The 17,733-nt window shown below is 29.6% G+C and overlaps 2 protein-coding genes across 2 annotated transcripts in view; both read right to left on the minus strand.

Moving 5' to 3' along the window:
- The window catches only part of LOC145329128 (uncharacterized), a 532,399-nt gene extending 528,337 nt beyond the window's left edge, over positions 1 to 4,062 (minus strand). The window contains exon 1 of the mRNA XM_080173177.1: positions 4,037 to 4,062. The gene's annotated coding sequence lies outside the window, so the exon portion shown is untranslated. The remainder of the gene's footprint in view (positions 1 to 4,036) is intronic.
- LOC145329130 (uncharacterized) lies at positions 84 to 4,239 on the minus strand. Its single transcript, XM_080173179.1, has 5 exons — positions 4,149 to 4,239; positions 2,346 to 2,443; positions 2,059 to 2,106; positions 734 to 781; positions 84 to 274 (listed from the first exon to the last, which is right to left on the minus strand). The coding sequence occupies exons 1-5, from the start codon at positions 4,223 to 4,225 to the stop codon at positions 123 to 125; spliced, it is 423 nt and encodes a 140-aa protein (XP_080029305.1). The 5' UTR covers positions 4,226 to 4,239; the 3' UTR covers positions 84 to 122.
- Between the last annotated feature and the right edge of the window lie 13,494 nt (positions 4,240 to 17,733).

The raw sequence follows: 17,733 nt of genomic DNA on the forward strand, positions 1-17,733 counted from the left end.
ATAAACAAATAATTTCTAAAGTCAAACTGCTAATTTTCATTTTGCTAACAGTTGGATGTGACACAACTGTGGAGTAGTGCTAAGATTTGAATATTGTAAATTTCTAATAAATCTGTATTAGCTTAAAAATTATTATTTTCAATTATTCCTGTTGTTAGGCCTTCCCCAGGGTTTCCGTAGGTCTCTCCACCAAAAGCCATTTTAACAAAACCTCCAGCAGCATGAATTGCCTTTATAGCTTCATGCAAAGCAGCACTGTCACTCATTTCAAATCCTTATATTTAATTTGTACTATAATAAGGATAACTATTAACTATTAAGAATGAGAAAACAATAGATGATGAGAAGTAGAAAAAATTGTTTTAAAAAAGAGGGAATTAAGTTAATTTGAACATACCTTAATTGAAATTTAGATACGTTACTAAATAATATATAGTATGTTGTTTTTTAAAGAGACGAAAAGTTAAATATTATTTTAAGAATCTTCAAATAGCAAAATATAATTACATTCCAACCAAATAAGTAATGAAGCATAATATGAAAGCGACTAAAATGAGTCATGAAGCAGTCTGAGTGCCTATTTTTTTTAATGTTAAGGGAATATACAAAAGAAAATCAAACCATAATATTTTGTAGTCCTTTGGTAAGTCCAACCCTAGAAAGACAGATAAACCTTAGAAATAGAGTATCTTGCACTATTCAATATTTGTAATATTCTTTTACAAAATTATGCCTGAAGTTATGCAATCAGGAGATGCCATGCAGTCCCATTCAGTCACCACCTAAAGATTAAAATTTTAATTTTATCAAAACATATTATGTATTAACAGAGATCCTTAAAATCTTTATAATTAAATGAAACTGTTTTTAAACTATTTTTAAAAGGTATATTAAAAATATACTTTGACATCTGTAGAATCATACTGCAAAGCCAAAAATGAGAACAATTGCCCACATCAATTTTTATTAGGATTTTAAAGTTTATTTTTTACTATGGATTAAATAATTTTTACTGAATTGTGATGTTTCTTCCCTTTGTAGGTAAAATACTCAGCTTTTAGAGTGTCTTGCTTCGTAATTATTGTATGCTAGTATACAGTAAGGTTAGGTCTTTTGATTTTATCTATCAATACTAATTAAAAATTAATTCTTTACAATATATCAATGAATTAACATAAAAATGTTTCATGTTTATTATACATTAAAACAAATAAAAAGTGGCTGTAGAGGGTTAAATAAATTAAGATGACAACAAATGTTTATGCAATACAACAAATTTATTTTTGTCACATATACAAATATGATATAAAATAAGATTATTCAAACATATTTTTTAAAATTTTTTAAAAAGTATGTATCTTTTATGAGTAGGGGTTTCATTCTTTTCATTTTTATTAAATAAAATTATTTAACTACGTTTGAAATAAGTCACTTTGTGAAAACACTCTTTCGGAAATTCTAATTTCTAATTGGTTTAAATTCAGCATTATGTTTTTTATTGTATTATGTCAGATTTTTCAATGAAATTAATTGTTTTAGAAAAAAAATTATTTCCATTGAACAGAGTAATGTTTTTTTTATTGTATCAGTATAAAGTGAATTATATAAAATTGTTCACTAAGTTACAATATTACACGAAGTAAAAAAAGACCCTTTGATCTGGTAAAAATGACCAGAGCAACAGTAAAAATTAATTTTTAAATCCCCCCAAAAAAGTTTATTGGGGACTTAATTCAAATTTGGGCTCTGCAGTCTGATTCTATAGGTGTCCTAGTATATTTTTGACCCCCCATTCAAAAATAGTTTAAAAACAGTTGAATTATGCGGTTTTTATTCCAATGAGGAATGCAGATTTTTGCAAAATTGTAAGTGAAAAATTATTTAAAATCACTTCTCTGTAATTGTAATTGTAATTAAATCTTATGTAAATTTCAAGTTGATTAACAATGCTGAATCAAAACCCCTGCACTGATTACATGCTTCATAGCATCCAATATCCTTATAATAAAGGATCTCTGTCTGTGAGATTTTGGAATTATTTTTTGATAAAATTATTTTCCTGTGTATCAGCAAAAGCAAGATTGACAACATTAACACCACTCAGAGATCCTGTAAAGTCAATTGGTTCATACACAAGTATTATAATTTCTGAAATATCTGACTTAAAATAATTCATTAAACAATTTAAATCTCAATATGTCAAGTAGATATTAAGATTTAATGTGGTTTTTATAATGGAAAATAAAATATATAGAACCCCCCCCCCACTGACCATTAAGGGTTCGAACAAATGTTTAATAATTTTAATATTTCTAAAAAATCTATTAGCATTATGCATCAATTCAATCCTATGGGAGAGATAGGTAGAGCTGACAGGTTAGCTGCATAGTTTCCAGGAAGGTCCCAGGATTCCCAGTAGGATTCCACGTGAGGCTTATTAATCCTAAATGTATTTAAATTATCAACTTTGCAGTTAAGTTTGTTCCGATGAATGTATTTTGCTGTTTCTATTTATAGGATACAAATAATTATTTATTAGCCACAATTTAATTAGGATTATACAAATCACCCTTAAAAACATAAATTGCACTTGGTTTTCCCTATTTACAGGGTGGGGCAAATAAGACCGGTCAAACTTTAAACGGCCATAGCGCCAAAACTACTTGACCAACCAGGACGTTTGACCCCACTATAAAAAGCTTAGGTAATTACCTTTTAGCACAAAACAAATTTTGGACGAAGATGGGCTCGTACTCCGAGCTGGCCGCGCTTATGTTCAACAAGGCAGATTCGAAATGCGCCGGAAGAATAATCTGGATTCTCGACTAGGGCCCACTAAATCGGATCTCAGCCCATCTGTAGATGAGGTAGAGTTATGTAACTTGCTGGGGATATTGGTAGATACATAAATAAGACACTAGAAAAGACTAGAGATCTCTATCTAAAGTGGCTTGGCTGTAGTACTCCGGCAAAGTGAAAGGGGCAGATTTTAAGATGTCAAAATTTGTGTGAAATCGTGAAAATTTCTCGGTTCTCGACGTTAGAGACCCATATGGAACTTAAATACTCATTTTAGACTATGGATTGCGCTGACAACCCTAGCTGAATCTTCATGCCATTTCCAAAAAGGTATAGAGCGTCGTTCCAGATCAACTGTGGTCCAAATAAGAGCCTCCATGTCAAAGGGTAGCATTAAAGTTAGGTGAATTTGGATCCTGCGGTTACTTACGATCCTAAGAAAATGGGGCCTCCCAGAAGCCCGATCTTAATTCAATGGACTTTTAAGCCTGGGGCTACTTTGAAGCATGCACCAATAGACGTGCCTTTACATTAAAGACCTCCCTCATTGCCACCATCAAGGAGAAATTCGCCAGCTTGGACAGGGACATGGAGACCAGGGCCTGCGGGCGGTTCAGGGGGCGGGTGAAGGCGGTGATTGAGGCTGGCGGCGATTTTATTGAAAAATCTAATAGTTATATACCTATTTTGCTTGCCAGTTTTTAAAATTCAATAAAATCTTTAAAATTGACGATTTTATGTTTATTTGTTTAGAAGTTAGAATTTGTCCGGTCTTATTTGCCCCACCTTGTATAACAATAAGAATTGTACAGAAAACAAGGAAGACAACAATGCTCAACGAGGTGGGTTTGAGTGAGCTTTGGGGTGGGCATTTTTTTCACTTTAAGCGTTGTGTGATATTTTTAACATCCCCATTCTGCACGCCTATGCTTTTAAAAAAACGTTAAAATATTAATTTAAAATCATAGCCTAGAGCATCAACATTTAAAACAACCTTAAAAATGTAATAGAATATCTAAGCTCAAGCGATGTTTTGCCAACGACATTGCTGTAACCAAATTAGGAAAAGAAACTAATTTTCAGTTCAACTAAAACAAATCTTACAGCATAAGTTAATAAATATAATCAATATATATACTTTTAACAGTTATAACTTATAAATCTATCCGAACCATAACATTTATAAATTAGTAACTACTGCTGCTTCATAACGGAATATATTTCATTATCAATCGCATCTCTTGTAGAAGTGAATCAAGCAATATTAGCATGGTCGTTTCAGACTATATATCAAGTATACCTAATCTATACTGGACTCATATGGTTACAAGAATAACTTTTAAAACTACCTGGTCACAGGATCAAAAAGTGCTTTGCATGGCAGAATTGAGAAGCTTAAAAAGCTAAACAATATAATCAACTTCATAATTTTAGTGTAAACTTACTATTTAATTTTTTTTCTTCCATATTTATACATACCTTATCTTCAAGATTTTAATGCAAACATCAAATATTTAATTATTCAAGCCTAGGGCCAGAAGCGTGGCGCAGGGGGGGTGTAGTCACCTCTTTGGCAGACTTAGGGAGTTGTTTACAGTGGTCCAAACTCTAAAGTTCAAACCTACCTAAAAAAGTCAAGGATGGTGTCAAGTTGAAAAAAGAAATACCCCCTTGCAATATCATATGCACGCCACTACCCTAGGATATAAAATAACAAAAATAAAGATAAGGCCTTTTATCAATATTTACATAAGACTTATCATAGGCTAGAAAGAAACTTCACAAAAGCAATTACTTTAGTTATTTTCATTTTTTTTTATTTTTCGATTATATTATAAGTTGTTTTACTTACATTATATACATGAAGAAGTCAAATCCTTCTAACATTTATGAGATGTGTTAAAAAAATTAAAAAACGCTTTTTGTCTTTGAGTATATTGATAAAGTAGGGGGTTGTATCTATCTCCCCTCTCTCTCTCTGTATATATATATCTATCTATATATCTATCTATCTCTATCTAGATATCTATCTATCTATATATATATCTCTCTATGTCTCATTAACTTGAAAAGACTCAATTAAAAAGAGAGCAGCACATGACATAATTGCCCTAAGGTTTTAAAACCAAATGTTTAAACCAATTTTACCTCATGAAAACATTATCTCAATTGTTCAGCTAATGATGGTGAAAATTGGTTTTTGGTTTTTGGATTTAAATATAGTAAAAAGGTGTTTATACAAAAAAAATTTATTCTTTGCTAAAAACTATTATCCATAATTACTCTAATCTGATTTAATCTTAGTTTGATTTTATTTCATATAAACAGGAATAGAAAAACGCAAAAATAAATACATCATTTTAAAAATTTAATTTCCTTATACAAAAACTTAGATAAGGCTTGTTTGTCTTCTTCTGTTAGTTGAAAAAACTATATGTATTTTTTTATCTCTAAATTATCAAAAAGTGGCTAACTCAGTTTGAAATAAAATAAATTTTGGTAAAAAATATTTTGCATTGTATGTACACCCTTTTGACTTTACTAATTGTTAAAAAGAGGGCAAGCTAGCTTTATAACATAGGTGAGTTAGTCCACTGAAAAGGTGTACTTAAAAAAATTAAACTTTTCAACTTTTAAAAAATATCTGTTATAAAATGCAAATATCTTCATGCTAAACTTTCATTTTGAAAGCACTTTTTACTTATTTTTTTGTCATTTATACTTTTTATAAAAAAAGAAAACACAGTAATTAATTTGTTATTTTTTGTATCACCTTCATATTGTATGGTAGATATAATTATTTCATGGCACAGGTGCTTTTATATCACTAATATTTTTATCTTGCATCTAGGATTTAAAATTCAATATTTGCTTTATTACTATTCTTTTCCACAATGTCATCTAATAATAGCTTAAAACTTGCTCTTACTCAAAAAAAAGTCCAGTAATTTCATTGATCCTATTTTGATACCTAATGTTTGTGCCTAGCATCAATGGGTTCTTTTTCAAAATGAGAAAAGAGATGGCTGAAAAATAGCCTAAACCCATATCAAGATTCAAATTTTAAGAAAATGGACTAAAACCATACCCTTTTAGTACTATCCAAGATCTTAAAGGAAAAATAAAAACACTTTAAGACTTTATAGACTAGAATAACCGAAAATACTGGATAGGAAAAACATTAAAATTTACGTATTTTAATGATAAGATTAAAGCAGGACTGAATTAAAACATTAATATGATAATTTCTCCAATCATAATGATGTTAAATTCATACGAGGGATCGATAATTATTTATTTTATAGCAAGGCAGATGTAAATATGCTCATTGGTTTGGTCTAAAATAATAATATATATTCTATTTTTTAGAGTATTTTAATATTAAAATTAAATTCAAATATCAAAATTAATTATCATTTCATGAAGTGTTTTAAACATGTTTACGAGAAATAAATGAACACAGTCAATAACGTATATGTTTTACTAGCGCACAACCCTAGCAGATAGGGGCTCTGTATTTAAAGATGGTGAAGGGGACACAAAAATAACCTAAAATCATCCTAAGATTCCAATCTTTAAATGTAATATCCCTAAACCACCACTGGAAGCTATTTGAAGCTTCCTTAAAATTAAAAACTCAATTGGTTCAGTAGTTATTGAATTAAATATTAAGCTAAAGACAAAAAACTTTAATAATATTTGCTTCGCTCAAATGAAAAATAAACATAGCTTAAAAATATCGTATGAAAACATGGAGAACCAAATCTTTTCACTTGTCCGCGAGATCTTGAGCTACAGACAAAATAAAATTTACTACTTTATATAATAGGAATAGTAATTATGGATTAATGTTTTTATCCTCCTATCATTTTAATTGGAGTTAATTGACTTCAGACCAAATGTTGTGTTTAAAATATATAGTTCTTTCTATAACAAAAGGTTTAGGTAGCAAATTTTGGAATAAGTTATTACAATTGAATAACATTTTTTTTAACTTTAGTGGCGTACACAGGGATTTCCAGTGCCGTAAAAAGAAAATGTTTAACATTTCTAAATTGCTAAAACTAAGCAATGTATAATTTGTTAAAATAAAGGGCATTTTATTGTGTTCTCAAGTAAGGTTATAACAGGGACCTTAAGGGATCAGACAATGGGTGATAAATTGATGTACCTCCTTAATGATGATGAACAATATCATCCTTATTGTAGAACAAAATCATCAGTTGCAAAGATTGAACTTTGCTATTTAGAACAAACAAATCAAGTTTTGATGAAATTACTTAAGTTTTTGCCTTTCAACTTTGCATTGATAATCTTTATAGCGTAGTTTCTTTATAATTATACTATTTCAGTAAAACTAGCTATAAGCTTTTTAATACTGCGATACTAATGAACACATTTGTACTTGTGTCTAAATTTACGTAAAATTACCCAAAAACACAACAAACTAAATTTTATGTTTTCTACAGGAAATTATGTAATAATGTATGGGAAATTATAAAAATTAAAAAGAAATAATCAGTATGCTTCTTTAAAACTGCCAATTACATATTTTTATAGATCTTTTATATTTTTATAAAATGATTATATAGTAGATATTAGTTTCTTTTAGTATTTGCTAATGTTTAGACTAATGTCGACGTAAATACAATTAGTAGACTATATAACATGAAAATATGCACTATGTATATTTATTTAGAAAACTACAAAAGTTTTTATCCTTTCATAAAAGCAACAGGAAGTTTTGAGTCCTTTGTCTGTCTTTGTGTACCAAAGGATCTTGCTGACCGCTCAACCGATATGGTTTTCTTTCGCAGTGAAGCTTCACATAGGTCCAAGAAAGGTGTGTAACTAATTGCGAAAAAAATCACATATCCCAAATTTTTTTAAAGGCCTCTAGGAGATATGTCACAGAAAAAAAAGGACTTTGAACAAGAAAAAATAACTTGCAAGGGAAATCTATTAAAACCAACCCCCAAAAAGAAAATGAGTTTTATTTTCGCGACTTTGTTCGATATCCTGGGAACTAATAAAACTGTTGAAACTAATATTCATGTCCAGCTGTGATTAAAAGTTACATGAAGACAACAAAAAAAAGTACTGATGCAATAACTTGATAAATAAAATATACTAACATTGCTACAAAATTCCCTACAATCCTTATAATAAAGTAACAAGATGTTTGTTTGTCTTTTTTACCGAAGGATCTCGCTAACCAATAACCGATATGATTCTCCTTTACAGAGTAGCTCCTCATAGATCCTGGGAAGGTTTATAATTACTTTGGGGAGGGTTCCGCCACCCTCCCAAAATAAATAATCCCTAGAAAAATTCCCCCACAAAAAAATCACTCGATGTAATTTTGTATCAACTTTTTATGAAAAAATGATAAAATAAGGTCTTTGAAGTTTGATATCCTACTGAGAGTTCACAGAAAATTTTCACAAAAATGAAAAATTTTATATTGTTGATATCTATATAATACAGATTTAATCTTTCATTGTGACTTATTGTTATGTAATATGCTATAGGATGAATTTTGGTAAAAAATAGTTTTTTTTGTGTATTTAGTAATTTTACATGTTATTAATTTGTTGAATTTTAAATCTTTTATTAATTCAATGGACTAAATTATTACCTGTAAAATAGCATTCGGAAATAGCGAAGCTACTTTACAGTATAATTATTTTGTCCGTCCGTCCGGCAGGCAGTTTTTCAGTATGTAAGAGGTATATATAATTTTGATTATATATTTTTAATATAGATAGGGCAACTAGCATTTAATTTTCTTTTGATAGATTCTTTGATTTTAAAAATTTCCTAAAATAAACCGTAATTGGAGCACTTTATTAACTTATTATTACTTCGATACGTATGGATATAAAAGTCCTTTTTAATTACTGAATAAAATGTTTACAGTAAGTAATAATTTTCATATGAAAAGCCATTATGAATAAATACTTCTCATAAATGAAATAAATCCAAATCATAGATCTTTTCATGAAATATTTTACACTGGGAATCTACTTAACTTTTACTACTAAGGTCTATGCGACCTATATATTATTATATTTGGTGTCTTTAAACTAGAATCATTATCTACAAAGTTAGATATTAATTATTTATTGTATCGTAAAATAGACAGATTTCCAAGGATATTAAAATAGTATATTAAAATTAAAACAAATTGTGAGGCCAAAGTCCCAGGCTGTTAAAACTGATATTATTTTATTATTCGTGGAAAATTGTCTGTAAGACGATGCTGTAATTAATATGTCGGTATGGCTATAACCCGTCATAATCAGCAGATATTAATCGGGCCGGTTCGAAGACATACTTTAAAAATCTTTATAAAGTTCACTCTTTTCAACGAATAATTTTATTCTATTTATGAAGTAATTTGGTTATTTGTTATTATTATTGGGGATATATATTAATTTATTGTCCATTGTCTTATCCCTTAAGATCCCTGCTAGCTACTAACTACATGTTCTAAACCAATGAAGACAAAAATACTTATGTACTGACTAACGTCAATCATAGTACAGCCGCGCTACTTAAAAGAATGGCTATAACATAAAATATATATTATGTCAGCTGTAAAAACAAACAATTCAACTGACCCCCCCATATATGTAGCTACCAATTGCCCCTTGTAAAAAGTAAATTTGCTATTCAAAATACTATTTTCATAGGCGGACGATTAAACTATTGTTCAACAAAAGTATGGGAAAAGAAAAAGATAATGTATGATAGACCAATCAAGGGTTTTGCATTCTTCAAATGATAAATTTATGTATGTACATCTACAATGATGATATAAAAAGTACCCCATCAATAGTTTAAAAATAAGTTTGGAACCAACTAATCACAAATCAATATAAGTTTTTAGACCAATGAATAATGTTGTTATAAAAATTTGAGTACCAGTGTAATTTACAGTCCAATGTCCCCTCCCGCCCTGGGGTAAGGCTCTATGTTAACTCTATTAGTATGAAAGCTATATAAGTACAGATAAGGGGTAAGGCTCTATGTTAACTCTATTAGTATGAAAGCTATATAAGTACAGATAAGGGGTAAGGCTCTATGTTAACTCTATTAGTATGAAAGCTATATAAGTACAGATAAGGGGTAAGGCTCTATGTTAATTCTAATAGTATGTAAGCTATAAGTACAGATAAGGGGAAGACTCTATGTTAATTCTAATAATATATAAGCTATATAAGTACAGATAAGGGATAAGGCTCTATGTTAACTCTATTAGTATGAAAGCTATATAAGTACAGATAAGGGGTAAGGCTCTATGTTAATTATAATAGTATGTAAGCTATAAGTACAGGTAAGGGGTGAGGCTGTATGTTAATTCTAATAGTATGTAAGGTATAGGTGCAGATAAGGGGTGAGGCTATATGTTAATTCTAATAGTATGTAAGGTATAAGTACAGATCTCTCTGGGAAAATTGTTTTTGATCCTAAATGAGCTGTAAAAGAGTGAACAATAGAAAGTGTTAAATCCTATTCTTATTTTAGTAGTGAAGCTACTCTAGTGTTCCAATTGACTGTCTGTCCAACCGTTTTCACATTTTCTACTATACAACTATTTATTAAAACCAGATTTGTTAGTCTGTATTCGTGGAAAATTGTCTGTAATACGATGCTTTTTCATTATGACTTAGAAACAGTTCTAATCCAGCAGATATTAATCGGTTTCGAAGCCACAGTGAAAAAAATGATTTTCTCAGCTGCTATATAATGTAGGCTTTTAACATTATTTAAAAGCATTCCCCTGACCAATAAGCATCTACTTTTCAGACAACTTTGTCTGTCTTACGGTTTGGATATTCTAGATACTACATAATTAACCTTTTTTCAATTTCTTTGCTTTGTTATTATGGATGTTATCATCCTTGTTTCTGTCTGTAGTATCGTTCTGACTAACATACATTATATACAAGTATTGCAAATTCTACATAAAGTAACTTATATAAGAATAGTTCTGCTAATTTTTTGGCTCTTATTATCAATATTGGAATAATGTTACTCGCAGAAAGGGGGGGGGGGGGTATTAGACAGTAAATTACACTGGTACCCAAAGTTTGACAATTACGTTGTCTAATTCGTTTACTAGAAAACTTTGGAAACTTAATTGGATGGTTCCAAACTTTTACACCAATCATTTTAATTTACAGATGAAGCATTTTTTCCATCATTATTAGGTATGTATATGAATTTTTCGTCCATTGTCTTATCCCTTAAGATCCCTAAGTTACAAGTTAGATATAGGTTTCCAGTTTCAATTCTTTAAAAAATAATCTATGGTGATTCCCAAGCTTTAAAATATTTAATGTAACAGTTTTCATATCATTTCTCGTATACAATATATAATTTAATTTTATATTTCGCCCTCATTTATCCTAATATGTGAAAAGTCCACCATTTTGAATCAAGTGGCTTCACACATAGACTTGAACTCCCCCCTCCTAAAGATTTTTTGTTTCAAAGCTTTCTAAAAAGTCTAACCTCTATAAAAGATATTTCAATTCAGTATTTGTTCTTTATACCTTTTTTGTTCATATATTATCTTTACAATTTTCCATAGTTTTTGATTTGTTATAAATGGTATCTTGTCAATTAGCGCCACTAAAGTATCATTAGACAAAATATATTAATATTTTTTATATATTTGTAAATGTTGATAACATCTACAGCATGTAATACTTAATCAATTATATTAATAGTTTTATATATTTGTATATGTTGATAACAATACAGCATGTAATACTTAATCAATTATAAATAAATGCCACAAATGCAAAAATAAACATTCCATTTGATTTTCTAAAGAAAAAATCTTTGAAAAGAAAAAGAAAAATCTGTCAAGCTTTTTTTTAAAAACCGAGCAATTAAATCCTTTATTTTGCAAACTTGTATTGCGAATTCTAAACTGCAGTAAAATGGAATTAAATGGAATTAAGGTCTGATCTGTTTAAACAAAAAAAGAGAGGTATTGCAAAGCTTTTTAGAGAAGCTACTCTATAATCGTCTGTTTGCCAACGTCTAACTTTAGTGATGTATTTATATGGAGCTATCTTTCAAAGTGCCCAATAATCGATGTATGCCCCCAATTATGATACACAAATGTATCCCTTCTGTATATTTCAATTAATGATTGAAACGTTTGGACACTCAGCTTAATTAACCAACCAACCAAAATTTGATAAAAGTTCCCAAAGTTGTTAAGCCACCAAATAAGAAACGTTTTTTATATAAAAATTTGGGGACTAGTAAGTATAATAAGCAGCCCAAAGTCCCCTAACGGCCTGCGAATTTAACTATTAAAATTATCAACATGTAAAAAACATTTCGCTCTTATTTGTCGAAATCATCCTTGTTTTATTTAATTCACAATCTTTTTACACTTTATATAGACTGTATAAATGTTTTGTTTTCGATTGTGCTTTTTCAAATACGTGGGAAATGAGTTTAACTGATTTTTCATTAAAAATTTTAATACTGAAATTAATTTAAGCATACAAATATTGAGGTTCGGGGATCGGACGTCCAAGCTTTTTAAAAGAGATTTCACAGGTTTTATCTATACACCTCCATTGGACGTCTCACTTTTTGTTAGAATAAAAATATTTTAAATTTTGGTAGAGTCATTTTTATTGGGGGCGATTTCTCTTGGGATAGTGGTGGTTTTTTAAATATTTATATATATATAGTAAAAGAGAAACAAATCTGTTCCGCAAAGAGATCCTTCAGTACACACAAACACAGATCATGTTACTTTTAGAATGGATTACAACTCCCCGGTCAAAAAAAAATATTTTTTTTGGTTATTGTAGGAAATAAATAGAATATTCATTGCAAATTACAGAATTTTCTTAATAACATTTGTACCATTGCATTGTACCACGCCTCTTGTTGGGTTTGGTTCAGTACAGCTAATATTGTTTTGCACATTTCCTTTTTAAAGTTAGGATCTCCTCCCCCTCTCCCTTTAAAAAAAGGGCAATTTACACCAAAGACCTATAGGAACTAAGGTGATGGTGGGGACCTAACAAAAAACTTAAGTATTTATAGAATACTTTAGTATTCTATCCACTTTAAAAGTAAAAATATAATAAATATTAATTTTCATTATTTGTTAACGTAAATTCACATCTTTTACTTTAAATATCTGTAGAAACAAGGATGACAACATCACTAAATAAGTAGCGAAACAAAAAAAGATCATGGATTGGCAAACGATCAAAGTGAGTTATAGAGATATATTCAGCTGTGGTAATAAAAAGGAGAGGGGAAAAAAGATTGATGAATAGAAAAACCGCAACCTGATATTAATCTACATAAATGTCTTTTGTGGCATGACCGACTAACTAACTGACATACCAAAGAACTTACTTACTGGATGCTTTTTGGTACAGGAAATTTTCAACAAATTTTAAGCTGAGAATTTCCATATTCCATATCAGACAGACAGACGAACGGGCAATCCAAATTCTGGATAGGTTTCTCTACTAAAAATATTTGCATTGACAAATTATTTATTTAGTTGACAAATATTACCCTAGCTAATATAATAGACGTACATTAAAGCGCTTTCAAAAAAAAATATTTCAGGAAAATTAAGGAATTTAAGAAGTTAGGATTTAAACATTTTTTCATTCTTGCAAATTCTGAATAACATGGATTGGCAATCTAATTAATAGTTTTTTATAGTATTATAGACATTTTCTGTGGGAATTAAATAAAAATATAAGATTAAAACCAGTTATCCCTGAGGGGCCGAAGTCCAGGGCAAACAAAACTGGTAATAATATTATGATTTTTATTTTCATGTTCGTAGAAACTGGCGGTAATATGATACAATACATGATTTTTCAGCATGGCTTGGAACTTTTTGTAATCCAGCGAATTGGTTTTGAAGCCAAAAAGTAAAAGCAACTAAAAATCTACTAAAAAAACTAGAAGGTCGTTTAGTCTATTAGTACATACTTAGAGTTGCTTCGCCCACTAAAACCCATATAATTTTATTTTTTGTAAAGTATGATTATTATTCGGTCTAACATTTATTTGACTCTACTATAAATATTACTCTAACTGGACACAAATTAGGCCATCTGTCTTCAAGAGATTCATAGACTAATTTTATAAATATATATAACATAAAAGCATTGAAAGAACCACCCCCTCATTTTTTTTCAAATTGAAACTTAGAGGGAGGGGGAGGTGGTTTGTTTTCCTATGGCTGGTATTCAACACTTCGGGGAAAACCAGTACCCAAATGAAAAGTAATAAAAAACCAAAAACTCACCATCACCTCTTTATTTTTAATTTATTTCAAAACCTATAAATTCAATACTTGCTGCCACGCCCCTAGCATCTAGAGGAGAATGGCCATTGAAAAGCCTGAAACCATCCCGAGACCTTAGTCAAATATCCCTAAAATGAGAAAGTCAGTAGAATTCAATGGAGGTCTTCAGGGGCGTAGCCGCTTATATGGATTAGGTTAATTAGTAGCAATACGAAGATTTTTTTATATAAGTATACATATTATGTTTATTTCTAAGCTAGCATATTTCTTAGTCTATGACATATCCATCCATCAACGCAAATCATTTGTTGCAATAATATTGACTTTCAGTTTTCTAAAATATTCTAATCCCAAAGGAGTTCTTTAAATATGATTACTAATTGTCCTTTTTATGCTTATGACTAATAAAATGTATAAAAATATGTATTATCAATCTCTTTAAAAAGATAACAGAAATTGCATTGCATATCTAAATCATTTTGCTGTTAAATAAGATCGTTAATGAATTAAAGTTGATAGGATGTGCAAATTAAAGATGTTGTTTATCGATCTATGGCAGAATTTTTGGTTTTTTTTGAGGTAAAGTTAAATCAACAATTAAATGTCCAATATGTTTCTGCATGGTGAATTTATCATTACTTGGACTTTATATACAACAGATTTTTATATTCACCAATAAAGTAATACTCGCAACAGGCTAAGATAACGATTTTTTCCTTCCACCCCCTTTACCTCATTCCCTCCCATCCTTCTGGAAAAACGAAGTGACCAATAAAGGAATTCCATGTTAGCAAAATAAATTCATAATATCCACATATATTCTATATCCATTACACAAAGGAAGAAACCTATGACGAAAAAGATGCACATGAATACGTCATAGTTTTAAGAATGGCTTTTATCCAAAAACAAAATCAAAACAAATATCCAAAGAACAAACGTCATAACATCAAAAAGACTTTTATCTATAAACTGATGCATTTAATTATATAATAATACATATACCTGTAACCTGCATATATTTATTTATTAGGAAGCAGGAACAAACGTCATGCATTTATGCATTTTATAAAGATCTTTATCCTTTTATCAACAACTTTGTTTTATTTATTTAAATTTTTCAAAAAATAATTTATGCATGCAAGTATCATAAGGAATAAGACAATAGACGATAAATTGATGTAAATCCCAAAAGATGTTATTAAAAATTAACCCTAGTAGATCATTTTTATTTGTTGGAAAGTTTGGATACTGATTTTTGAAACTTTATAACCAATGTCAATTCAATCAAAGTTTCTGATCCAACGAATAAGATAATGTGGTTATAAAACTTTGGGTAGTATTATAATTCAAAACCTATTATAACCAATTCAAATTCAATATAAGTTTTTGGTTATAAACTTTGAGTACCAGTACAATTTCAAGCCCAATATATTCTCTCCCTCCCTAAATAATTTTTCTTAGAAAATGTGCCCAATAAGTAGTCATTAAGTTATTTTAGGGTTAGCAAAATTGAAATACATAAAACGTCATCAATTGAAAAAAGACCTTTATGTTATATTACATTCCTTTTTTCATTTCCTTATAGAAATAAAAAGTAAGTATTAAACATTGACGTCATAATGTAGAAAAAGGCCTTTATATATATCTAAATATTATTTTTGATGTAACTTTCCTTCCTACCATCAGAAAACAAAGTTCTTTTTTGCTGCATTAAATACATCGGAAATAAAGTTATCATACAGAAAATTAAAAGAAAAAAATAGCTAAAAATTAAGAAAGGAATATATATTTTGTAGTTTTTAGAGCATCATCATAAAAAGCTTTAAATTTCATTAATCCCTATCAAATCTGCATTATAAAGTAGTAAGACTTTTTTAACAACTATTAAACTGATTGAGTTCTCCATTTTAGGGAAGATTCATAAAGGTCTTGTGATGGTTTGAGGCTATTTTGTTTGAAAATTTAAGTCTTATTATGGTTTAAGGCTATAATTATATATTTGTTATATTGTAATAACATAAAAAAAGGAAAAAGAAACACTGAAGTATTATATTATTCTAAACAAAGAGTTTTCAACAATACTGTATTCATGTACTTTGCCAAGGAATAGGGATATATACCATCTAATACTTTTGCTTACACTTTTTCAATAGTCTATAAAGTCTAATTGTTTAAATGCATATTATTGTACAACAACATGCTTTAATTGTTGTTAATTGACAAAATTACAAGTAAAAAGAAAAGTTAACATAATAAAAATTAGACATTTTTTCTACATGTAGTTGTACAATATTTATTATGCTAAAAATCTCATCAAATATTTAAAAGTTTTTGGTGGTGTAATGCTTGTAATTTTGATTGGCCAAAAAGTTAATTTTTTTTTATGATTGATGTCCCATACCTCTGTTATTGAGTTTAACTGTCTGTCTTTCTCAAGTATTACCTGACCTTGACATTCAAAAATAAGTAATGCTTTATCATTTATATCATATTTATTTTTTTAATAAGCAGCTACAGATTTTTTGTTCTAGATGAGGGTGGAGGAACTCTTTTCTAAATAGTAGGATCTTTCCCTGGACCTATAGGAAGTTTCACTTTAAGTTTATTGATCGTACTTCCAGTTCGTTTTACATAAACAAACACATAAAAAGGTTTTAGTTGGTTTGATGGAATTCACAAAACCTTTTCATGATCAAATGTATAAAATTAACATATTTTTCTGTTCTTTTTAGGAAAGCATATAATAAGTGTTAAAATGTTAGTTTATTTATGCCTTTAAAGGCATTTATTTCGATCGGTTTCTTGAATCCTTGCCGGCTATATTTTTAGGGATCTTAAAGGATAAGACAATGGATTATAAAATTGATTTATGTCCCAAAAGAATCAATTATCTCCTCTGAGAATTTAATTTTTGGTCGAAAATATTGAATCCTCTTAACCCTTACAGATCGGGGGGGGGGGGGTCATATTGACCCCCCCCTCTAGTTTTTTCAATGTCATTTTTTTTGTAGGTAAGATGGAGAGCTGTGACTTCATGACTTTTTAAGTTTAGTAATTATGCGTCGGCAAGAGTTGATTTTATTAGGATATCTGGTCTGTGTCGGTCGTGGTGTCCGGTCAAAGTCGGTTGGGTAGCACCAAAATTTAAAAAAATTCTAAATACTTTTGTGTATAAGGTAGAAACCTATATTTTTTTGGTGAATACTAAGAAATCAATGACCTTATGAGAAAAGTGGTGTTATGACCGTTTGACCGCACCCTGACCGACTTTATGACCGATTTTTGTCCGGCTTTTACTACAGACTTATATCCTGAATATCATGGCTTCTATTGCAGCTAGAGACCTAAATTTTTTTTTGGTAAATTCTTGAGGAACAATAACCAGATAAAAATATTAATTGGCGCCGCCAACCGCCGTAACCGCCGAAAATGGCGGTTTCCGTTATTTGCCGTTTTTCGGCGATGATCAGAAAAAGTAATTTTTTTGTTATGAAAAATAAAAGTTCGTCCTAAAATTTGGTCGTCCTAGCTGCAAAATTGGCCGCTCTACAGCTGTTTTAAAATTTAGCGGCTGGCCGCTAAAAAGCGGCTAAGGAGCGGCCTGGCCGCTA

This window comes from Acartia tonsa, chromosome 9 (genome assembly GCF_053477335.1).
Source record: "Acartia tonsa isolate MP-2025a chromosome 9, ASM5347733v1, whole genome shotgun sequence".
Taxonomy (NCBI): Eukaryota; Metazoa; Arthropoda; class Copepoda; order Calanoida; family Acartiidae; genus Acartia; species Acartia tonsa.

What these genes read in the sequence shown, in the direction of transcription:
- LOC145329130 (XM_080173179.1), bottom strand. Translation starts at nt 4,225, where the DNA reads ATGAAGTTGATTATATTGTTTAGCTTTTTAAGCTTCTCAATTCTGCCA. An exon ending in ACCTATCTCTCCCATAGGAT is followed by an intron (nt 2,107 to 2,345) that starts TGAATTGATGCA and finishes ACTTTACAGGAT; the next exon opens with CTCTGAGTGGTGTTAATGTT. An exon ending in TGCTTTTGCTGATACACAGG is followed by an intron (nt 782 to 2,058) that starts AAAATAATTTTA and finishes TTAATCTTTAGG; the next exon opens with TGGTGACTGAATGGGACTGC.